At 38.7% G+C, this 24921-nt stretch overlaps 2 protein-coding genes across 2 annotated transcripts in view; one reads left to right on the top strand and one right to left on the bottom strand.

Annotated features, from left to right (window-relative positions):
• Nucleotides 1-24921, top strand: part of LOC117381298 (actin filament-associated protein 1-like 1) — a 41821-nt gene that overhangs the window by 11471 nt on the left and 5429 nt on the right. Inside the window, 12 exon segments of the mRNA XM_055226321.1 lie at nt 16449-16529; nt 17067-17140; nt 17221-17231; nt 17233-17339; nt 18445-18534; nt 19417-19628; nt 20116-20295; nt 20389-20481; nt 21547-21646; nt 23753-23908; nt 24407-24552; nt 24554-24622. Coding sequence (XP_055082296.1) covers nt 16449-16529; nt 17067-17140; nt 17221-17231; nt 17233-17339; nt 18445-18534; nt 19417-19628; nt 20116-20295; nt 20389-20481; nt 21547-21646; nt 23753-23908; nt 24407-24552; nt 24554-24622 — 1319 coding nt within the window.
• LOC117381299 (actin filament-associated protein 1-like 1) lies at nt 194-14068 on the bottom strand. Its single transcript, XM_055226322.1, has 17 exons — nt 13993-14068; nt 13381-13454; nt 13183-13300; nt 11993-12082; nt 10901-11112; nt 10234-10413; nt 10048-10140; nt 8882-8981; nt 6620-6775; nt 5907-6121; nt 5398-5543; nt 4722-4803; nt 4247-4346; nt 2977-3144; nt 1780-1946; nt 1256-1381; nt 194-742 (listed from the first exon to the last, which is right to left on the bottom strand). The coding sequence occupies exons 1-17, from the start codon at nt 14051-14053 to the stop codon at nt 713-715; spliced, it is 2118 nt and encodes a 705-aa protein (XP_055082297.1). The 5' UTR covers nt 14054-14068; the 3' UTR covers nt 194-712.

The raw sequence follows: 24921 nt of genomic DNA, 5'->3' as shown, positions 1-24921 counted from the left end.
TCATGTCAAACCCAGGAAGTACAATTATCAACGTCACAGAAATTGGCAAACTAGGGAAAACTAGCTAAATATGTCAAATATTAAAATAAATCATGTTTATATTTTATTGAAATGTGTAATCTTCAATCATTTGCACTTTAATCTTCTGGTGTAGGAGGCCTGCATGTAAAAAAAACAAACCAAAAAACACATTGGCAGAGTAGACAAACTTTTTAATTTATGTAATTTACAAATTTGACATGATAAAGTGCAAAAGTTAACTATGAAACACACACATCGTAGTAACTGTAGACTCCTGACATGTTCGGCTTCACTGTAACAATAATAAACATTTATAATTTCAGTGTCAAACTTTATGTGCTTTCAGTGGTTCACAACATGGGATACTTCACTCAACACTAATAATAAAAACATGTAATATCACTCTTTACATCGTCCATCAAATAGTTCATTTTATAAGTCTTCTCTCCCTTTGGGTTAAAAATATTACACGGACATTCAACAGCCTTCAAATGTAAACACACGTCCAAAAACACTGATTTGGTACATTTACAGCGGACTGCACCAGCACCAAAATCCACCTTTACACTTTTTTTGGTAATAAATCTTTTCTTTATCATCGTCATTCTCTTTCACTTTAAAGCCATTTCAATATTTTGTCATATTTGAGTCTAGTTTTGCTTTCAACCAATGCAACGCAACGGTTTTGTCATCAGGTGTTCGGGTGCTTTGTTTCCCATTCCTAAAAAAGCAAAGATAGCACTGAATTGCAGTTCAGTTTAATTTCCACAAAGGTGTTAAGATCATGCAAAAAAAAAAAAGGTAAACTACTAAAAATGGACTCGCTAAAAAGCTAAACGTGCATGTCATATCATACAACCACAGTGCACAAAACTACAAACTGAAACGATTATATATCATGTGTCCTAAATCTGCATTTTGTGTGAATTCAAATGACATGCAACAAAGAAATTCTATCAGTCCTAATCATTCGACAAGGCAATAATATTTAATACACATGGGGGCAGCTAAAATATCACTGAAAGGCATATTTTTGTTGTAGTACAGTGAGTTCATGGGTCTCATCACTAATAGTGTGCCCCTGATTATTATTGTGTGGATATTTCATGACAAAATACTGGAAAATCTGGCTGTTGCGCCCCATCTGGGAGTATGTCATCATCACATACTAGAATCTGAAAACAACCTATAGGGGGCATGAAGGTGAAATTGTAATATAAAGTGTTTTCTGTACCTTGGCTTTCTGCATGACGTTGCCCTTGGAGGAGGCGCACATGGAGGGGGGACGTTTGCGCAGCTCAGACACTGAATTCACCGGCAGCGATTCATTATAGATCCTCTCTGGTTTACTGCCTTGTTTCTGGAAGGCAAAGAGTTTTCACTAAACACTTTTCAACAGCTACATGTGGCAAATTCTGTTTAGAGACAAGGGAGGCAGGGATTTATTATGTGAGGTCTATCCGTGGGCTTCAGAATGATGAAAAATGAGGACTGTTCCCATAGCAATCGACAATTTAAAACAAAATATTAGATTTTTCAAGTGGTAAAAACTCTGCAAAATGTCACGTATATGTAAATGACGCTGACACTTTAATTTCCTTTCAGAGTATCTACTATCTTATCTAATATATTGGGTTTCAACAGGGAGTGTATGTGCAGTGACAGTATTAAACCAGAAAAACCACATAAATACAGCACAGTCTGTGTTCACACCTGTCTACTATATATAAACCTATAGAGATATGTCTTAAGTTGTACCTTGGCAGCGGTCTTGTTGTCAGGGGGCGGGGTTGAAGATCCACGAGCCAATGATTTCTTGAGATTCTCTTTGACTTCGGTGAGTTTTAGCTCCAGCTCCACCCGCTCCTCCTCCTTCTCTTTTATCTGAGTCTCCAGATCGGATAATCGTCGCTCCAACGTGGGCACTGTAAACCGTATTTTATGTTATTACAGTGCGCTAGGGTTAATGACTATGGAATTATGAAGGAAATACTATGGCACAATTAACAAACACCTTTTTTTAAGACATCTATGGTTCAAATCTGTTAAATAGCAGACCTTAATAATACATTTCGGTGATATGCTGTGTTCAAGTCCTGCGGAAATATTCACATTCAGTTGGTGGTATTTCTTTTTCACTAATTGTGCCTTTTCAGACTTTTTTTTATTTTAATACTTTATAATCTGAAGTGTTTTAAACAATTACTCCATACCACTTTGACAAGCAACTACCTACTCAAAAATTCTGTTAGCAAATCTAATTATTTCAGCAAAACTGCAAAGTTATTAAAAGTGTGCTGCCCAATTATTTACAAAAACATGTCTTGGGTTGTCAGCATTTTTCCTCCTACTGTTTTATAACTTTTCTACAGTATATTGCAAAGTTAACCAACTACATCAGCCCTAAAGGTCTAACTTCAGCTTTAAATAATCGGGTTTTATGGGTACGTAGTAATGCTTTGTTTATGTAAATCTATGTAAGTTTAAAAGTCATTTAATGGACAGATGATGGACAGTAAAATGGATTAGTGGCCTATAACAGTTTGGGATATAAAAATGGTAGCGCGCATCATTTTAATCTTAATAAGTAGGCAGCAACTCCATAGGGTTAACATTAGCTAAAAGTATATTAAAAAGTAAACAAAAGAAACATGGATAAACTAGCCTAATACTGTTACAACTCTCCTGGAAATGTGATATAACAATGATGCTTTTGTTTGTCTCTATATTTGTGTTTACAGTTGTCTTGGTTTGGTCCTGGTTTAGTCCTGATGTCGACTTGATGTAGGCTTTGTCCTGTCCTAGTTTAATCATGGTCTAGTTCTAGTTGAGCCCCAGTTTTGTTGTGTGCAAGTGCGATCGCAGCGTGGTTTCTATAGTGACGAGTGACATCATCAGTGCGTGACGGTGGTGAGTATTGTGCGTATTGTACGTGTAGGAGGTGAGTGGTCTGACCAGAGCCGGTCTTCAGCTCCTCTTTGACCTCTCTCTTGTCTCGGCGCAGGGCGGTGAGGGCGTGTTTCAGAGCCTCCTTCTGCTTCTCCAGCTCTTCTTTCTGAAGGAGGAATCGCCGCGCATCCTCCTCCGCTCGCATTTTACCGTAACGCCCGTACTGATTCACATCTAGGCAAAGAGAAATGAAAAATTAACAATTACTGAAGGTAAAATCAGTTACAAGTCTTTCCAAGCAATAGCAGTCAACAAACAAAATATTGGGATGAGTGCAATGTGAAAAAATATGAAAAAAACAAACAAACAAACAAACCAAATGTATATATAAATGGACACAGCTACGCACTTCCAGCTCCATCGACTCGACTGTCGCTCCTCTCTCTGTAACTGCTGCACTGAGCCTCGTCATTCTAACCTCAAAATGTTCTTATTAACCTTCTCTACATGATCCTGGAATTCTTATTTCACTATTGTGTCCGTAAATCAAGACATGAACATTAATAACAGACAAATCAGACACCTTCTTTCCCCAAGGTCGCTCCAGCTAGCGTTAGCGACAGGTTTGATTGACAGTATTGCTAAGCAGTGCTCCCTGCAAAACCAGTGGTGCAGCCTTCAATGTTCTTGCTCTGGATTGGCTCTTTGGTTGCTACGATACTCGCAGTCGGAATTCATAATTTGGAATTTGGCTCTAAATTTGCCCCTGTAACTTCTAGCCACAATGAGCTTCATTTTATTGGACCTCAACGTTATGCGTTAAGTCACCCTCACTTAGTTCACCTCTTTATACAGTCTATGTATGTAACAGGCACATTCTATTATATTTCTGAAAATATCATCTGATAATCTAAAAAACAGAAGTTGTTAACTCCTTATTGTAACTTATAAAAGTGTTATTTACACACACAATTATATTTTTATTACCAAAATTAGGGCTGTGCAAAGTGGAGAAAATGCAATTATAATCGAATTCCTGTGGCAGCTACACCTATTTATTTTATCTATTAAAATAAATTTGAGGAAGAGCAGATGAACCTCACTGGACAGCTATATCTATTGGATTTGACCAATTGCATTGAAGTGTAAACTCAAAGAAGTAGATTACTTTAGTACCTATTCAAGGCAATATAGATACTAAGCTTAATCATGATAAAAATGTAAATATCAAAATACTGATCGGGCTCCAAGAAAATTGCTATATTATTCTTTTGGCAGCCCTAACTAAACTCTGAGCAGTTCCTTAATAAGTTAGAGCACAGTTTAAGCATCTTACTGGAGGCGTGTCTCTTGATGGCCGCCTGCTGCTCCGTCTTCTCTGAGTCTCTGGAGGAGAAGGAGGCGGTGCGTCTCACCTGAGTGCCTCTGTCTTCATCCTGTGGGGAAAACAACACAAAAACACTTTACATAACAATTAACTACTGTCAGAACAGCTCCAGAGACCATTTCCCTAATCACACTGTCAACTTCACTCAGGCTACTTTTCAAACTACACAAGTTCCATGCTCTGGGGGAAGGAATATTTTTGGAAGAGTGAAATTGAATTCTCGGTGTACATTATTGCCGACTTTCAGATTACATCACAATATTTTAGAGACCAATACTATGTAATACAGATGCAGACGGTACAGAGGGTCTAGTCACTACTCATGATCAGGGTCAACATTTGTGGATTTTTCTTTTCAATATTTCTCCTATAAATGTATAGAATATATGTTAGGTAAAGGTAATAACATGCGAGTGCCGTGTACCTCGATGCTCTCGTAGACCTCGTCATACGTGCGTGAATCCGTGGAAGCACTACTCGATGAAGCTGCAGCGTTGGTGGCCCACCTGAGACCCAATCAGACACATCGTCAATTTAAGCTGTCACATGAGCTGTCAGCAATCAGCAACTGTACTGTGTTAAAAGGCACCGGATACAGATATTCCTCATATTTCATAAAACAAAATGTGAGGTAAACATGAAGTAAACAAGTATATAAGTAATTTATTTCAAATTTTCACCTATATACTCATACTGCTTACAATACCTTTAATTGCAGTAATTTCTTCTCATTAATGATCCTTCGTGGTGCACAGTATTTAAATGTTACAATGTAAATAAAGGTATTTAAGTAATATAACTACAAAAATACCACAGCTACTCATTTTACCTACACCAGTTGTGGGAACTACTGCATTTGAGACTGCGATGAGACTGTCATTACAACTAAGAGGGTCACACAATGATAATATAAAGTTACAAACAACATGCTAACTCAAATAAATCTAGATTTCAAAACACATATAAACTTGCCTTTCAAAGATGTAGCAGCTTAAAAAGAATTGTAGAAAATATATGGGGAAATTACAGTTTTTTTGAGAGAAATATTGTGCTAATAGTAAAACTGTGTGTAGTTGGCTCAGACAGAGGAGAAAACTCACAGGAAGGAGTGTCGGGCAGCGTGCCGTATGTCTGTTAGTGTGTCCACATCGATGTAGTCGTAGTGAAGCTCCTCTGGCAGAGTAGACCTCCCTGTCTCTGCGAATAACACACCCAGCCAACGCCCCAGGTCCTCAGAGCAGCTGGCCTGAGGGGGGACACAGAGGAGGGAGGACAGGGGGGGGAGAGGTGAGGCAATGCCCACTGAGAATGAGGTCATAATCTGTGATATACTAGTAGTAAAAAATTATAACATTTTTGTTCAACATTTCTCCTGGTGGTGTCACCTGTTGTCCCTAAAGACTATTTTAATGCCCTACTGTGGAATATTCTAGCCAAAGCAATAACATCTCCATGCAGACAATGAAGTGATGTACCCTCCAACATAAAAGTTCTATCATGCACTTTTAAGTCAGAGGCTGTAAGAACAAAGCTTGGCTCAAATTAGAGAAGACAAAAATATATAATGCTGATATATTATATTCATAATTCTTTAGCACATTTCTGGTACCTCAAGTGAAGCCAGCTCACTGCCTGACTGCAGGATGCGGAAGGAGAAGGGGTGTTTGGGCCCGAGGCCTCCAGGCACCACCTCCGCCCCCTTCAGAGGCACCACCTGCACTGGGGCTGCCTTGTCCCCTGGCTCTCTGTAGAAGTACAGTTTACCTCCACGCAGCACACACCAGCGCTCCCTCCACACACAGTTCACACATATACTCAGATGACCTACAAGAGGAAAAGAGAGGAGACTCAACTTAATAAAACAACAACTCATACATTTTTTATGGTCACTGACCTGTTTTTCTACGGTTTTAAACTTGTTCATTTTGAAGTAAAATCAACACTTTTCTTGAGGTTTGTACATAGTCAAATGGTTTGTACAGTAATGCTTAATGACTCTAAACTTTAAAGACGGCATATTATGTAAAATAATCTTTTAAGAGCTTTTATCCATCTTGTTTTCCTGTCATTTGAAAGGGCCAATGTAATTTGCAAGTAAATCCACACGTAGAATCCAGACTAATTATTTCTACAGGATAAACAAAAGATTAGGATGACTGTCTCGTCTTTATTTAATCTCAATATTTTCTCCATAAAGCCTTTTAAAGCAGACCTCTTCTCTAATGACTCAAATCTCTAATAACTGTTGCTTTAGTTACACGTATAGCAGCTCCCAAAGGTGCTAACTGTGGGTGCTAACGGAGCGCGCTGATTGGCTCTCACCACAGCGGGGGTTGTCATGGTGACCCGTGGCGGAGGAGGGGGTGTCTCCGGGGGGCGGTCGGCGTTTGGAGAAGGTGATAATCCGATTAATTTTCTTCCCCGCTGCTCGACTCATGGACCCAGTGAGCTCAGAGAAGGCTCCTCTCTTCCCCCTGTCTGTGGCACAAACGCACACGAGTAGACCAACACAAAGACGACACACATGAGGCACTGTGGAGAGAGCTGGAAATGTACTGGCAGCTTATAGTGCTGGAGAAACTATTTGACAAATTTTTATTTTATAGTAAGAGAAAAAAAACAAAACTGTAGTAGTGGAAAGATTAAGACAGAAAATTCCAATCAATTTTGTCTAGTAGTTCTCATAATTTGTAGGCCTTTTATGTGTTTATTCATTTTTAAAATAGTTTTGAATTGTCAAAGTTTGACATTTCAAGTTAAAACCTTGAAATTTAACTGAGGAAATTCTGACCAAATAGATGCTAGATCTATTTTTTGTCTGACAATCAAATTCATTGAATTTTTTGTCTTGAGTTTGTTTTATCTGTAAAAGTTTGTCAAAGATGTGAGTCAATAGGACGCAGTTACAAAAATTTGAATTATGAGCAGAAGTAATGTAACATGGTAAGTGTTCATGTTTATGTACCAGTACATTATACATTTATTGTATTATTCACATTATTCACATTATTTATAAGCAATTTAACACAATTTTGGACAATTCATGCATTAAAACAATTGCCGTTTTATGAGTGCTCCTATTTGAGCTTACACATGTGTTGGATATGGTCCTAAGAGACTTTTTGTGATGTCACTGGGACACAAAGACAGGAAGTGGACAGGAAGGATGTCATATCTGTGTGTGCCTCACTTCCTTCTCTCTCCTCTCATGTGACAGTAAACAGGCTGCAACTGCACCAAAACAACACCTACATACAAAAACTAAACATGTATCCTTCCTGATTTTGTGGATAGGCAAATAAAAACAAATAGGACCTTAATGATATTTTTCCTAGATGTGAATCACATAATACTGTGTTTTCTTTGGTGATGGTGCAGCTTACTCCATTCAATTGTAAAAGTTGCTTGTAAAAGTTAAGATATTTCCTGAAACCAACATGGCGAATAATAGGAGCTGCTGGCCTATTTACAGTATAGCAACAATAGAGGGAAAAACTATGCAAACTAGGACACACACAATGTAACCACACAATGCTCAACATATTCGAAATGAAGAAAGAACTACTGAAAAATGTTTGTCTATTGTCTCTAGATGCAATGCATTTAGGGACCATAGATGAAATGCATTTAGGGACTGGGATGAACAAAAATCATTTAAATGCACAGTGTCACTTTTCTGGAGGCTCTGACACTTGCTTGCTCATGGAGATGTTATTGCTTTGCCTGGAATGTTCCATAATGTGACATTAAAATAATCTACCTCTATAGGGACATTCAGTAGATATAATAGAGAGGCGACCCGGCTCACAGTGAGCAATTGAATAAGTGCAAGATACATGAGTTTACACAGCAATAACATCTCCATGGACATGAGAAGGTGGCAGATCCTCCATTGTGCATCATTAAATAAACTTTTGACTGGTAATTATTGTGTAAAAAGTCCAACCACTACAGATACTAAATACTGATATAATGATAATACTTTTAAATTGAATTTTGATAATGTTTCCAGCCTGATAAACTATCAAGATGTAATAATTACATATGCATGTCTTTAACAAAATCTGATGCAGCATCTCTACACTGCTCCATCCCACATTATCTAAAGAGGTCAACTGATACTAATCAATACATACAATACATAGTATATATAAATATGACAAAAGTATAGTTTAGTTAGATGGGTAAAAGTATAATTTAAGATGGGACTTGATCTGTGTCATTTCTATAATAGGACCACATTATTTTGTGTTAAATTATATTATATTGTCTTGAAAATACAAATATTTAATGATCATTATGGTGTTGAAATGAGTATCAGGCCTTATCCTTAGTAGCACCCTATTCCAGTTGACTCCTACCACTTTACTATTTATTGGCGACATTTTGAAAACTTTGAACATTCAAAACATAGAAACTTGTATTTCGAGTGGTTAACTGCGATGCCAACAGAGCTAAATTTTTATCACTCTGAATCCCATGGAAAAGTAAAGGTTCCTTTTAAACTAACACCTACGCACTGCATAATTAAACACCTGCCATCATTCCTTAAAACTATAAAACTACAGGTAAAATGCCACATACTTAGTGAGTCGGTGCTGTTGTCCCGGGCTGGCCCCAGGGTTTGACTGTCTCCTGTGGGGCCACTGTCTGAGTCGGAGGCTTGTTTGTCTGAAAGCATCACCTGAACGAGAAGGAAAAGAGAAGGAAAAGGAGTAGATATTTTTACACAGAGCAGCAGACTGACTGTACCAGCCTTAGACAGCGTTATGTTGTCAGACTAACATTTCTAGTTACTTCAAAGCAGGTAATGTCTTCAAAACTATTCTCGGTGAGGTGTTAAATATTGCATATGTGTCACCGTGTCACAGTGCATTTAGCTGTATGGGCTCGCTTTGAGTGCAGTGCGTTTGGGAAAAAAAAGGGAAAAAAACACCAACTCAGCAATTGGCTCATGGGGCTTGTAAACCAGGAGCTACAGGAACAGTTGTGTCATGTGTGGCTCTAAGAGATGAAGTCACGCTACTTTAACGCGTCAGGACATGAAGGAAAGATATAAAACTCAAGTTGTAAAGCAGGTTTTGGAGAGAAGTCACGAATGAGTAGTATTCACGACTCATTTTCTGACTTTTTGGTAGGAATTTATGCCATGAATGTCCCACTATGTCAGCCAACCACAAGCACATTTGTGAGGTTTAGATTAGTGGGTATGCATGCCTTCATGAACACGAACTATTAGCAGCATGCTGAGTAGTAACAGCATCAGAATGATGTTTTCTCATCCCCAAGAGGAAATTACATGAGGGTGCATGAACAATTTTAAAGAGCTTTCGTCAAAAATGCAAAAAATAATATCGATTTGAGAGAGATTTTTTGAGTAAACCTTTTTTTTTTACATATCAAAATTCAAATGTGTTTATTGAGCAATTTAAAAGGTACAATACTGTATTTCCCAAGTGTGACTCCCCATTCAGTACTAGTCACAACTTGTCTCGCTGTAACCTGTTCTGTGTGCCCGAGGTAAACATTTCCAACAATACTTTTCATTTTGCAATATCCATGCAAAACCAACGATGCAGACAGGAAGAGGCGTTACCTTCAACAGCCTTTCTCAAGATCCTCACACTCAGAATTCAAAATATGAAACTCAGCTCCAAATTTGCCCCTATAACTGCTCCTCGATACATATCTGCTGGATTTGCCTACTGTGTATGTTTAAAGTTGAAAATAGTATTGATGCTTGAATGAACCTTGTCTATCTCCAGTTTCCTCTGTATAATTGGCGACGTGGAGCCATCCAGGGTGTCAGTGTTGCTACACTGGCTGCCAACATCCTTCACCACCTGGACACACGTGTAAGAGTCACATTTAGGGGCTTTGATGGCGCACTGTTTCGTCTGATGCTTCGGGCTTTGATTCAGTGAACAAACACACACCTTGAGCCAGCGCTGGGCCTGCTCTTTGCTCTGCACAGCCAGCACCAAAGCCTCCCCCCCGGGCAGAGAGAAGCGGAGCTCGTGCCTCTTTTTTCGGCCCTCCTTTGGGACGTAGATGACGTTGCAGAGGCTCAGTGGGAGCTCTGTGTTCGGTGTGCTCTCTTTGATACTTTTAAAGCACTACAAAAGAAATAAAGATCATTGTACGCGAGAAGGATTTAGTAGATGTAATATAATGGGATTGGCATTGGCAGTGTTTTTCTAATGATTTGAGTGGGTGTGCATCCAATAAAATCTATACATAAAGTCTACATGTTCAACTAAGAAGCCTAGCAATTCTCCAATTACTGAATTTTATTTCTTTTTAAAAAAATCAAGAAATTAGATAGACACATTTGTTTTGTAAGACAGTTTGTGCTTAAATGATCATAACAAGGCTAATGAGGGATGACTCTAATAACACACTTAACAAAGAAGTTTTTCTGGAGGGAACATTACTAAATTCTTAAAGGAGTATGCACTATGTAGACAACCACCATTAACTGTCCAAGCCAAGTCTGTTATATGACTTAAAAATCATATTATAATTATAACATCAACATGTGTTTGTTTGTTTACCATTACAACAAACATCTCCAGTTTTTGTGCAGCCTATGGTTCATCTTACTTGTAACTTATTGTCCCGGACCACCACCAGCTGTTTGGTCCACTGTCCGAAGCGTTTCTTTCTCATGAGGAAGGCACAGATCCTGCAGTCTCTCACTGGCTCCTCTGGACTCTCCTCCGGCGTCCATGTTTGGGGCCTTTCTCGCCCTTTGGCCTCCTCTTCCTCCTCCTCGTACGACTCATAAGAACTGCTTAGTGCGTCTGAGTCATTATCTAACAGCACAAATAATGATGAGTAATTAACAAGGCGTTTATACACAGTTCCTGACACCTTTTAGTCACTGCTTTGGTGCCTGGGATTCCATTTTTCACACCAAGAACTTGTAGGATAGTTGGCTAAGTACAACTCTAAGAAACCAAATCACCAGTACTTAAAACAGACAAAACACCTAAGGAGTTTAGTGGAACTCTATCACACTAAGGAGGAAGTCAGGTCTACAGTAGTAAACTAGATGGAGACTGCAAAACTGGACTGAAACTGGTCAGGTCAGAGGTGACAGAGCCTTTCTGTGGCAGTGCCCAGACTATGAAACATCCTCTGCCTCTCAGATCCTCGCAGCCTTCAACGCAGTTTAGGACTAGACTGAAACGCACCTCTTCTCCCTGGCATTTAATACTAACTAGACAGGATATCTTGGTGTTTTATTGTTTTATTGTTCTTTGCCTTTGTATCATATTATCTGTACATTTGCTTTCTGTTGTCTTTAAGTTGTATTTAATTGTGCTATGCAAGTAAAACTGAATTGAACTGAACTGAACAAGCAACAACTAAATCAGGAATAAAGCAAGAGTAAATTCAAATTGTAGATAGGAACTCCAATAAGACTGATTTGGGTCTAAGACGTCATTAAAAAGCACTACATGAGGGCTAAAAAAAAAGCTAACCTAGAATCAGTGTTTAAATCTAGGACAGAACAAAACGGGAGATGTGTATTCGACAAAAACATTAGATCTAAACCAGAACTAATCTACAGTTGCAGTTTTATTCCCTAAACAGAGCAAAGTGAAAACACAAAAGAAGGTTCTAAATAACTACAACTTCTACCACAAGATGAACCAAAATGTATAATTGATGAATGAATGCAGTTTTTACATGAGTTTTTTGGGGGCCCATTCATCCTGGTGGTGGGGTAGTTGTTGTCTGCGTCCTCATAGTAAGCATCCTCCTCGCTGTTCCTCGAAGCTACAATGAAATGAAAGATTGATAAGAAAGAAAAAAGAAACGCTGAATAATTTAACCCTTGAATAGGCAAGACACTGCTGAATGAGGATGATACTGTGTCCTCTAGGTGAGGGGAAACTAGTAGAAAAACATATAACTAGTAGAAAAAATATATAACATATATCACCTTACAGTCTGCCTCAATAATGTGCAACTGTTTTTCATGATCTATGCAATTTTAACGTTGTTTGTTTGTATGTACTTGTTTTGAAATGTGCTGCCACTTGGCTAGGACTCCCCTTGAAAAAGAGGTTTTTAATCTCAATGGGACCTTCCTGGTTAAATAAAGGTTAAATAAAAAAATAAGTTATAACATTTTTACATATCGTCTACCTTATCTTAATACTATGTCTATGATATCAAAATATGTAAGGTTATGGTCAGTAGTTAAGGTCAATAGAATGGTTATATTAAGTAAGTGCTTTATAAACATCACATCACAATTCATTATTTTGTATAATTATTTTTGTATACTTGAATTGTGTCTCAAAAAACACAAAGTATTTCAGATTTATGTTTATAATTTGAATAAAATTACAATGAATTTTGACACAATTTTGACAGATTTTTATGAATTTTCACTATGAATATTATGTATAACTGTCAGATCCTCTCAGTCTTTAATGCAGTTTAAGACTAGACTGAAAACCCACCTCTTCTCCCTGACATTTCATACTAGCTAGACTGGATTTCTCTGGGTTTTATTGGTGTTTTGACTTTTTATGTGAAGCACTTTGGTCAGCTGAAGTTGTATTTAAATGTGCAATATAAATAAAGTTGAACTGAACAACTCTTTTACATACTGTGTCATCGACAACAAAAGTGAGGGATGAAAAAACAAAGCATAACTACCAACAACAATAAGATGCTATCAGGATGCTACACAGTGCTTGCTAACAGCATCTTGTCTGACTTTTTCAACTCATCTCAACTGATAAAAACTTTTAAATGGAACATGTCCCTGTGCTATTAATATGTATTGGTTGATTCGAGATGACTTTTCCCCTCCTATTCCGTGTGGGGTTAATAGTCAGAGCTTGTATTTTCGGATGTGAACTGACTGAGCGTGTTGGTGGTGAAGTACTGTGGGTTGGAGCCGGGCTCAAGGGGGACAGCCTCTTCGTAGTAGTCATCGGGGATGGGTGTGGAGGGCAGAGGAGGGGGGGTGTCGGTCGGAGTCTGAAAAAGCAAAAAGAGTTTCAAAGTGACAGAAACATGAACGTGGCCGACCACAAATGGAGGAGTTTTCGGAAACTTACGGATTTATTTGGATGAGTCTTCTCCTCTTCCTCTTTTAAAAGGTCGATGGGGGAGGGACTGAGCAAGTCACAGTCTGAGAAATATGCCAGAAGAATCGTTAAATAACAGCTTTAATGATCATTTTTGAGCAAACTATAATTGAAACTTGGTATAATTGATTTATCTTGCAAAAAAAAGAGTTGCTATAGAGTAGATTTCTGGCAGCCTATTTGCATAGTTTTGAGTTTCCTGTATATAGGTGCCATTTTGAGGACTTTTGAGCTTTCCTATTTATTCATCCCTCAGAAACACATGGCTGTTGTTGTATCTTTGGGCAATACATTCACGCAACTGTCCTGTAAGTGGTAAGTGGGAATTAATAATCGTCATAGAGGCACCGGTGAGAGTGGACAGTGACTTGCACCGTTTGGTTTATTTTTCACTGCTGTAATGTATTGTGCTGTACAAATAAAGTTTAATTTAATGACTTATAAATGATTCTATCTGACAGACGCTATTAAAATATATTTGAGTCTTCTTACAAATCTCCTTCACTTTGCCAAATATAGTGCACACATTATTACTCTCTTCAATCACAGACCTAATCTCACTCTGATGATCTCTGGACTCACCGAAATCCTCGAAGAGCGACTCAACGAAGCTTGTGCCGTTTCCATAGAGACAGCTGTTCATGTAGACGTCTGAGCCATTGACTGTGGATGGGATAAATGAGGGTTAAAAATAGGAACGGGGGTTCGAAGGGTTAATATCAGGATCACCACTGTAAGTGAATCGAGTCGCAGAAAATACAACAGTGATGATGCCTTAATCAAACACCGCACTGACCGAGCACATTTCTCATTTCAGACATTTTAATTACATCAGATAACATTAAAAGTGTCTGCGAGGTAATGGAAAACAACACTGATTTATGGCCTGTCTAATATGGATTCTTCTTTGCATGACACAGCGTTAACTTGAACTTGTGAAAACTGGGACAAATACAACTACACTTACAGCTAATACTACTACGACTGATGTTGCTGCTCCTTATTACAGCTGCTTAATTAACTGTTACTGTTGCTAGTAATGCTACAACTGCTCCTGTAAGTCATAACTACTACAGTTTTCATTGCTGATGCATGTAAGTTTGTTCTGGGCATTTCACTCATCTATCAATGTCACTAGTAGTAGTTACAATACTAAGATCTTAACATTTAAAGCTGATTGCAATACCACATTTCTTCATTAATGTCACAATCCCTGTCTGTCCTGCCTTTTTTTTTGTACTTTCTCCCCTCCCTTCTGTGTCTGAGCCTGGAGCTGGGGTGGAGATCTTGGCTCCTCCCGTGCACACCTGGAGCTAATCTGCAATCAGCTGCACCTGGGGAGGATAAGAGAAGCCAGGACCTGACACTTAGCGCCAGATCATTCGCGTATCTCTGTGGTACTTCCGGCTTGGCTCAGTTCATGTTTTTTTTTTTTTTTTGCTTTTTGACTTTGCTAAGCGGGATACTTTAGCTCCTCACCAGATCCCTCTCCTTGGATCCGCTCAGCTCTCCCATCTCCGACCCTGCTCTTCTCTACTAGTACTGTCCGCCCCGTCTCCGTGTCTCCTGGACCACGGCAAACACCCCGCTCTCAACTCACCGTTTGATCTACCGTCATTTTTGCACTTGCACTCTTGTAAATAAACACTGTTAAACCATCCCCGAGTTCAGTCTTTTTGGTCCCTTGTGTCAGACGTTACGACAATTAAAGATCAAAGAATGTATGCAGTATTCTCAGTATTGATACTTGAAATGTGTATCTAGTTTTGATACTAGTTTAAGTATCAATTTGATTTTTTTGACAATCCTAGTTACATAGTCAAGCTGTAAGAAGCATTGTAACGCCATATGTCTCTGGCGTTACAATGCTTCTTACAGCTTGACTATGTAACTAGGATTGTCAAAAAAAAATCAAATTGATACTTAAACTAGTATCAAAACTAGATACACATTTCAAGTATCAATACTGAGAATACTGCATACATTCTTTGATCTTTAATTGTCGTAACGTCTGACACAAGGGACCAAAAAGACTGAACTCGGGGATGGTTTAACAGTGTTTATTTACAAGAGTGCAAGTGCAAAAATGACGGTAGATCAAACGGTGAGTTGAGAGCGGGGTGTTTGCCGTGGTCCAGGAGACACGGAGACGGGGCGGACAGTACTAGTAGAGAAGAGCAGGGTCGGAGATGGGAGAGCTGAGCGGGTCCAAGGAGAGGGATCTGGTGAGGAGCTAAAGTATCCCGCTTAGCAAAGTCAAAAAGCAAAAAAAAAAAAAAACATGAACTGAGCCAAGCCGGAAGTACCACAGAGATACGCGAATGATCTGGCGCTAAGTGTCAGGTCCTGGCTTCTCTTATCCTCCCTAGGTGCAGCTGATTGCGGATTAGCTCCAGGTGTGCACGGGAGGAGCCAAGATCTCCACCCCAGCTCCAGGCTCAGACACAGAAGGGAGAGGAAAAAGACCAAAAAAAGGCAGGACTGACAGGGATTGTGACATTAATGAAGAAATGTGGTATTGCAATCAGCTTTAAATGTTAAGATCTTAGTATTGTAACTCCTACTAGTGACATTGATAGATGAGTGAAATGCCCAGAACAAACTTACATGCATCAGCAATGAAAACTGTAGTAGTTATGACTTACAGGAGCAGTTGTAGCAGTACTAGCAACAGTAACAATTAATTAAGCAGCTGTAATAAGGAGCAGCAACATCAGTCGTAGTAGTATTAGCTGTAAGTGTAGTTGTATTTGTCCCAGTTTTCACAAGTTCAAGTTAACGCTGTGTCATGCAAAGAAGAATCCATATTAGACAGGCCATAAATCAGTGTTGTTTTCCATTACCTCGCAGACACTTTTAATGTTATCTGATGTAATTAAAATGTCTGAAATGAGAAATGTGCTCGGTCAGTGCGGTGTTTGATTAAGGCATCATCACTGTTGTATTTTCTGCGACTCGATTCACTTACAGTGGTGATCCTGATATTAACCCTTCGAACCCCCGTTCCTATTTTTAACCCTCATTTATCCCATCCACAGTCAATGGCTCAGACGTCTACATGAACAGCTGTCTCTATGGAAACGGCACAAGCTTCGTTGAGTCGCTCTTCGAGGATTTCGGTGAGTCCAGAGATCATCAGAGTGAGATTAGGTCTGTGATTGAAGAGAGTAATAATGTGTGCACTATATTTGGCAAAGTGAAGGAGATTTGTAAGAAGACTCAAATATATTTTAATAGCGTCTGTCAGATAGAATCATTTATAAGTCATTAAATTAAACTTTATTTGTACAGCACAATACATTACAGCAGTGAAAAATAAACCAAACGGTGCAAGTCACTGTCCACTCTCACCGGTGCCTCTATGACGATTATTAATTCCCACTTACCACTTACAGGACAGTTGCGTGAATGTATTGCCCAAAGATACAACAACAGCCATGTGTTTCTGAGGGATGAATAAATAGGAAAGCTCAAAAAGTCCTCAAAATGGCACCTATATACAGGAAACTCAAAACTATGCAAATAGGCTGCCAGAAATCTACTCTATAGCAACTCTTTTTTTGCAAGATAAATCATTATACCAAGTTTCAATTATAGTTTGCTCAAAAATGATCATTAAAGCTGTTATTTAACGATTCTTCTGGCATATTTCTCAGACTGTGACTTGCTCAGTCCCTCCCCCATCGACCTTTTAAAAGAGGAAGAGGAGAAGACTCATCCAAATAAATCCGTAAGTTTCCGAAAACTCCTCCATTTGTGGTCGGCCACGTTCATGTTTCTGTCACTTTGAAACTCTTTTTGCTTTTTCAGACTCCGACCGACACCCCCCCCTCCTCTGCCCTCCACACCCATCCCCGATGACTACTACGAAGAGGCTGTCCCCCTTGAGCCCGGCTCCAACCCACAGTACTTCACCACCAACACGCTCAGTCAGTTCACATCCGAAAATACAAGCTCTGACTATTAACCCCACACGGAATAGGAGGGGAAAAGTCATCTCGAATCAACCAATACATATTAATAGCACAGGGACATGTTCCATTTAAAAGTTTTTATCAGTTGAGATGAGTTGAAAAAGTCAGACAAGATGCTGTTAGCAAGCACTGTGTAGCATCCTGATAGCATCTTATTGTTGTTGGTAGTTATGCTTTGTTTTTTCATCCCTCACTACTTTTTTGTTGTCGATGACGCACAGTATGTAAAAGAGTTGTTCAGTTCAACTTTATTTATATTGCACATTTAAATACAACTTCAGCTGACCAAAGTGCTTCACATAAAAAGTCAAAACACCAATAAAACCCAGAGAAATCCAGTCTAGCTAGTATGAAATGTCAGGGAGAAGAGGTGGGTTTTCAGTCTAGTCTTAAACTGCATTAAAGACTGAGAGGATCTGACAGTTATACATAATATTCATAGTGAAAATTCATAAAAATCTGTCAAAATTGTGTCAAAATTCATTGTAATTTTATTCAAATTATAAACATAAATCTGAAATACTTTGTGTTTTTTGAGACACAATTCAAGTATACAAAAATAATTATACAAAATAATGAATTGTGATGTGATGTTTATAAAGCACTTACTTAATATAACCATTCTATTGACCTTAACTACTGACCATAACCTTTACATATTTTGATATCATAGACATAGTATTAAGATAAGGTAGACGATATGTAAAAATGTTATAACTTATTTTTTTATTTAACCTTTATTTAACCAGGAAGGTCCCATTGAGATTAAAAACCTCTTTTTCAAGGGAGTCCTAGCCAAGTGGCAGCACATTTCAAAACAAGTACATACAAACAAACAACGTTAAAATTGCATAGATCATGAAAAACAGTTGCACATTATTGAGGCAGACTGTAAGGTGATATATGTTATATATTTTTCTACTAGTTATATGTTTTTCTACTAGTTTCCCCTCACCTAGAGACACAGTATCATCCTCATTCAGCAGTGTCTTGCCTATTCAAGGGTTAAATTATTCAGCGTTTCTTTTTTCTTTCTTATCAATCTTTCATTTCATTGTAGCTTCGAGGAACAGCGAGGAGGATGCTTACTATGAGGACGCAGACAACAACTACCCCACCACCAGGATGAATGGGCCCCCAAAAAACTCATGTAAAAACTGCATTCATTCATCAATTATACATTTTGGTTCATCTTGTGGTAGAAGTTGTAGTTATTTAGAACCTTCTTTTGTGTTTTCACTTTGCTCTGTTTAGGGAATAAAACTGCAACTGTAGATTAGTTCTGGTTTAGATCTAATGTTTTTGTCGAATACACATCTCCCGTTTTGTTCTGTCCTAGATTTAAACACTGATTCTAGGTTAGCTTTTTTTTTAGCCCTCATGTAGTGCTTTTTAATGACGTCTTAGACCCAAATCAGTCTTATTGGAGTTCCTATCTACAATTTGAATTTACTCTTGCTTTATTCCTGATTTAGTTGTTGCTTGTTCAGTTCAGTTCAATTCAGTTTTACTTGCATAGCACAATTAAATACAACTTAAAGACAACAGAAAGCAAATGTACAGATAATATGATACAAAGGCAAAGAACAATAAAACAATAAAACACCAAGATATCCTGTCTAGTTAGTATTAAATGCCAGGGAGAAGAGGTGCGTTTTCAGTCTAGTCCTAAACTGCGTTGAAGGCTGCGAGGATCTGAGAGGCAGAGGATGTTTCATAGTCTGGGCACTGCCACAGAAAAGGCTCTGTCACCTCTGACCTGACCAGTTTCAGTCCAGTTTTGCAGTCTCCATCTAGTTTACTACTGTAGACCTGACTTCCTCCTTAGTGTGATAGAGTTCCACTAAACTCCTTAGGTGTTTTGTCTGTTTTAAGTACTGGTGATTTGGTTTCTTAGAGTTGTACTTAGCCAACTATCCTACAAGTTCTTGGTGTGAAAAATGGAATCCCAGGCACCAAAGCAGTGACTAAAAGGTGTCAGGAACTGTGTATAAACGCCTTGTTAATTACTCATCATTATTTGTGCTGTTAGATAATGACTCAGACGCACTAAGCAGTTCTTATGAGTCGTACGAGGAGGAGGAAGAGGAGGCCAAAGGGCGAGAAAGGCCCCAAACATGGACGCCGGAGGAGAGTCCAGAGGAGCCAGTGAGAGACTGCAGGATCTGTGCCTTCCTCATGAGAAAGAAACGCTTCGGACAGTGGACCAAACAGCTGGTGGTGGTCCGGGACAATAAGTTACAAGTAAGATGAACCATAGGCTGCACAAAAACTGGAGATGTTTGTTGTAATGGTAAACAAACAAACACATGTTGATGTTATAATTATAATATGATTTTTAAGTCATATAACAGACTTGGCTTGGACAGTTAATGGTGGTTGTCTACATAGTGCATACTCCTTTAAGAATTTAGTAATGTTCCCTCCAGAAAAACTTCTTTGTTAAGTGTGTTATTAGAGTCATCCCTCATTAGCCTTGTTATGATCATTTAAGCACAAACTGTCTTACAAAACAAATGTGTCTATCTAATTTCTTGATTTTTTTAAAAAGAAATAAAATTCAGTAATTGGAGAATTGCTAGGCTTCTTAGTTGAACATGTAGACTTTATGTATAGATTTTATTGGATGCACACCCACTCAAATCATTAGAAAAACACTGCCAATGCCAATCCCATTATATTACATCTACTAAATCCTTCTCGCGTACAATGATCTTTATTTCTTTTGTAGTGCTTTAAAAGTATCAAAGAGAGCACACCGAACACAGAGCTCCCACTGAGCCTCTGCAACGTCATCTACGTCCCAAAGGAGGGCCGAAAAAAGAGGCACGAGCTCCGCTTCTCTCTGCCCGGGGGGGAGGCTTTGGTGCTGGCTGTGCAGAGCAAAGAGCAGGCCCAGCGCTGGCTCAAGGTGTGTGTTTGTTCACTGAATCAAAGCCCGAAGCATCAGACGAAACAGTGCGCCATCAAAGCCCCTAAATGTGACTCTTACACGTGTGTCCAGGTGGTGAAGGATGTTGGCAGCCAGTGTAGCAACACTGACACCCTGGATGGCTCCACGTCGCCAATTATACAGAGGAAACTGGAGATAGACAAGGTTCATTCAAGCATCAATACTATTTTCAACTTTAAACATACACAGTAGGCAAATCCAGCAGATATGTATCGAGGAGCAGTTATAGGGGCAAATTTGGAGCTGAGTTTCATATTTTGAATTCTGAGTGTGAGGATCTTGAGAAAGGCTGTTGAAGGTAACGCCTCTTCCTGTCTGCATCGTTGGTTTTGCATGGATATTGCAAAATGAAAAGTATTGTTGGAAATGTTTACCTCGGGCACACAGAACAGGTTACAGCGAGACAAGTTGTGACTAGTACTGAATGGGGAGTCACACTTGGGAAATACAGTATTGTACCTTTTAAATTGCTCAATAAACACATTTGAATTTGATATGTAAAAAAAAAAGGTTTACTCAAAAAATCTCTCTCAAATCGATATTATTTTTTGCATTTTTGACGAAAGCTCTTTAAAATTGTTCATGCACCCTCATGTAATTTCCTCTTGGGGATGAGAAAACATCATTCTGATGCTGTTACTACTCAGCATGCTGCTAATAGTTCGTGTTCATGAAGGCATGCATACCCACTAATCTAAACCTCACAAATGTGCTTGTGGTTGGCTGACATAGTGGGACATTCATGGCATAAATTCCTACCAAAAAGTCAGAAAATGAGTCGTGAATACTACTCATTCGTGACTTCTCTCCAAAACCTGCTTTACAACTTGAGTTTTATATCTTTCCTTCATGTCCTGACGCGTTAAAGTAGCGTGACTTCATCTCTTAGAGCCACACATGACACAACTGTTCCTGTAGCTCCTGGTTTACAAGCCCCATGAGCCAATTGCTGAGTTGGTGTTTTTTTCCCTTTTTTTTCCCAAACGCACTGCACTCAAAGCGAGCCCATACAGCTAAATGCACTGTGACACGGTGACACATATGCAATATTTAACACCTCACCGAGAATAGTTTTGAAGACATTACCTGCTTTGAAGTAACTAGAAATGTTAGTCTGACAACATAACGCTGTCTAAGGCTGGTACAGTCAGTCTGCTGCTCTGTGTAAAAATATCTACTCCTTTTCCTTCTCTTTTCCTTCTCGTTCAGGTGATGCTTTCAGACAAACAAGCCTCCGACTCAGACAGTGGCCCCACAGGAGACAGTCAAACCCTGGGGCCAGCCCGGGACAACAGCACCGACTCACTAAGTATGTGGCATTTTACCTGTAGTTTTATAGTTTTAAGGAATGATGGCAGGTGTTTAATTATGCAGTGCGTAGGTGTTAGTTTAAAAGGAACCTTTACTTTTCCATGGGATTCAGAGTGATAAAAATTTAGCTCTGTTGGCATCGCAGTTAACCACTCGAAATACAAGTTTCTATGTTTTGAATGTTCAAAGTTTTCAAAATGTCGCCAATAAATAGTAAAGTGGTAGGAGTCAACTGGAATAGGGTGCTACTAAGGATAAGGCCTGATACTCATTTCAACACCATAATGATCATTAAATATTTGTATTTTCAAGACAATATAATATAATTTAACACAAAATAATGTGGTCCTATTATAGAAATGACACAGATCAAGTCCCATCTTAAATTATACTTTTACCCATCTAACTAAACTATACTTTTGTCATATTTATATATACTATGTATTGTATGTATTGATTAGTATCAGTTGACCTCTTTAGATAATGTGGGATGGAGCAGTGTAGAGATGCTGCATCAGATTTTGTTAAAGACATGCATATGTAATTATTACATCTTGATAGTTTATCAGGCTGGAAACATTATCAAAATTCAATTTAAAAGTATTATCATTATATCAGTATTTAGTATCTGTAGTGGTTGGACTTTTTACACAATAATTACCAGTCAAAAGTTTATTTAATGATGCACAATGGAGGATCTGCCACCTTCTCATGTCCATGGAGATGTTATTGCTGTGTAAACTCATGTATCTTGCACTTATTCAATTGCTCACTGTGAGCCGGGTCGCCTCTCTATCATATCTGCTGAATGTCCCTATAGAGGTAGATTATTTTAATGTCACACTATGGAACATTCCAGGCAAAGCAATAACATCTCCATGAGCAAGCAAGTGTCAGAGCCTCCAGAAAAGTGACACTGTGCATTTAAATGATTTTTGTTCATCCCAGTCCCTAAATGCATTTCATCTATGGTCCCTAAATGCATTGCATCTAGAGACAATAGACAAACATTTTTCAGTAGTTCTTTCTTCATTTTGAATATGTTGAGCATTGTGTGGTTACATTGTGTGTGTCCTAGTTTGCATAGTTTTTCCCTCTATTGTTGCTATACTGTAAATAGGCCAGCAGCTCCTATTATTCGCCATGTTGGTTTCAGGAAATATCTTAACTTTTACAAGCAACTTTTACAATTGAATGGAGTAAGCTGCACCATCACCAAAGAAAACACAGTATTATGTGATTCACATCTAGGAAAAATATCATTAAGGTCCTATTTGTTTTTATTTGCCTATCCACAAAATCAGGAAGGATACATGTTTAGTTTTTGTATGTAGGTGTTGTTTTGGTGCAGTTGCAGCCTGTTTACTGTCACATGAGAGGAGAGAGAAGGAAGTGAGGCACACACAGATATGACATCCTTCCTGTCCACTTCCTGTCTTTGTGTCCCAGTGACATCACAAAAAGTCTCTTAGGACCATATCCAACACATGTGTAAGCTCAAATAGGAGCACTCATAAAACGGCAATTGTTTTAATGCATGAATTGTCCAAAATTGTGTTAAATTGCTTATAAATAATGTGAATAATGTGAATAATACAATAAATGTATAATGTACTGGTACATAAACATGAACACTTACCATGTTACATTACTTCTGCTCATAATTCAAATTTTTGTAACTGCGTCCTATTGACTCACATCTTTGACAAACTTTTACAGATAAAACAAACTCAAGACAAAAAATTCAATGAATTTGATTGTCAGACAAAAAATAGATCTAGCATCTATTTGGTCAGAATTTCCTCAGTTAAATTTCAAGGTTTTAACTTGAAATGTCAAACTTTGACAATTCAAAACTATTTTAAAAATGAATAAACACATAAAAGGCCTACAAATTATGAGAACTACTAGACAAAATTGATTGGAATTTTCTGTCTTAATCTTTCCACTACTACAGTTTGTTTTTTTTTCTCTTACTATAAAATAATAATTTGTCAAATAGTTTCTCCAGCACTATAAGCTGCCAGTACATTTCCAGCTCTCTCCACAGTGCCTCATGTGTGTCGTCTTTGTGTTGGTCTAATCGTGTGCGTTTGTGCCACAGACAGGGGGAAGAGAGGAGCCTTCTCTGAGCTCACTGGGTCCATGAGTCGAGCAGCGGGGAAGAAAATTAATCGGATTATCACCTTCTCCAAACGCCGACCGCCCCCCGGAGACACCCCCTCCTCCGCCACGGGTCACCATGACAACCCCCGCTGTGGTGAGAGCCAATCAGCGCGCTCCGTTAGCACCCACAGTTAGCACCTTTGGGAGCTGCTATACGTGTAACTAAAGCAACAGTTATTAGAGATTTGAGTCATTAGAGAAGAGGTCTGCTTTAAAAGGCTTTATGGAGAAAATATTGAGATTAAATAAAGACGAGACAGTCATCCTAATCTTTTGTTTATCCTGTAGAAATAATTAGTCTGGATTCTACGTGTGGATTTACTTGCAAATTACATTGGCCCTTTCAAATGACAGGAAAACAAGATGGATAAAAGCTCTTAAAAGATTATTTTACATAATATGCCGTCTTTAAAGTTTAGAGTCATTAAGCATTACTGTACAAACCATTTGACTATGTACAAACCTCAAGAAAAGTGTTGATTTTACTTCAAAATGAACAAGTTTAAAACCGTAGAAAAACAGGTCAGTGACCATAAAAAATGTATGAGTTGTTGTTTTATTAAGTTGAGTCTCCTCTCTTTTCCTCTTGTAGGTCATCTGAGTATATGTGTGAACTGTGTGTGGAGGGAGCGCTGGTGTGTGCTGCGTGGAGGTAAACTGTACTTCTACAGAGAGCCAGGGGACAAGGCAGCCCCAGTGCAGGTGGTGCCTCTGAAGGGGGCGGAGGTGGTGCCCTGGAGGCCTCGGGCCCAAACACCCCTTCTCCTTCCGCATCCTGCAGTCAGGCAGTGAGCTGGCTTCACTTGAGGTACCAGAAATGTGCTAAAGAATTATGAATATAATATATCAGCATTAGATATTTTTGTCTTCTCTAATTTGAGCCAAGCTTTGTTCTTACAGCCTCTGACTTAAAAGTGCATGATAGAACTTTTATGTTGGAGGGTACATCACTTCATTGTCTGCATGGAGATGTTATTGCTTTGGCTAGAATATTCCACAGTAGGGCATTAAAATAGTCTTTAGGGACAACAGGTGACACCACCAGGAGAAATGTTGAACAAAAATGTTATAATTTTTTACTACTAGTATATCACAGATTATGACCTC

This window comes from Periophthalmus magnuspinnatus, chromosome 14, assembly GCF_009829125.3.
Source record: "Periophthalmus magnuspinnatus isolate fPerMag1 chromosome 14, fPerMag1.2.pri, whole genome shotgun sequence".
Taxonomy (NCBI): domain Eukaryota; kingdom Metazoa; phylum Chordata; class Actinopteri; order Gobiiformes; family Gobiidae; genus Periophthalmus; species Periophthalmus magnuspinnatus.
The sequence above is the reverse complement of the archived record's forward strand: the minus strand, read 5'-3'. Positions and strand labels throughout refer to the sequence as shown.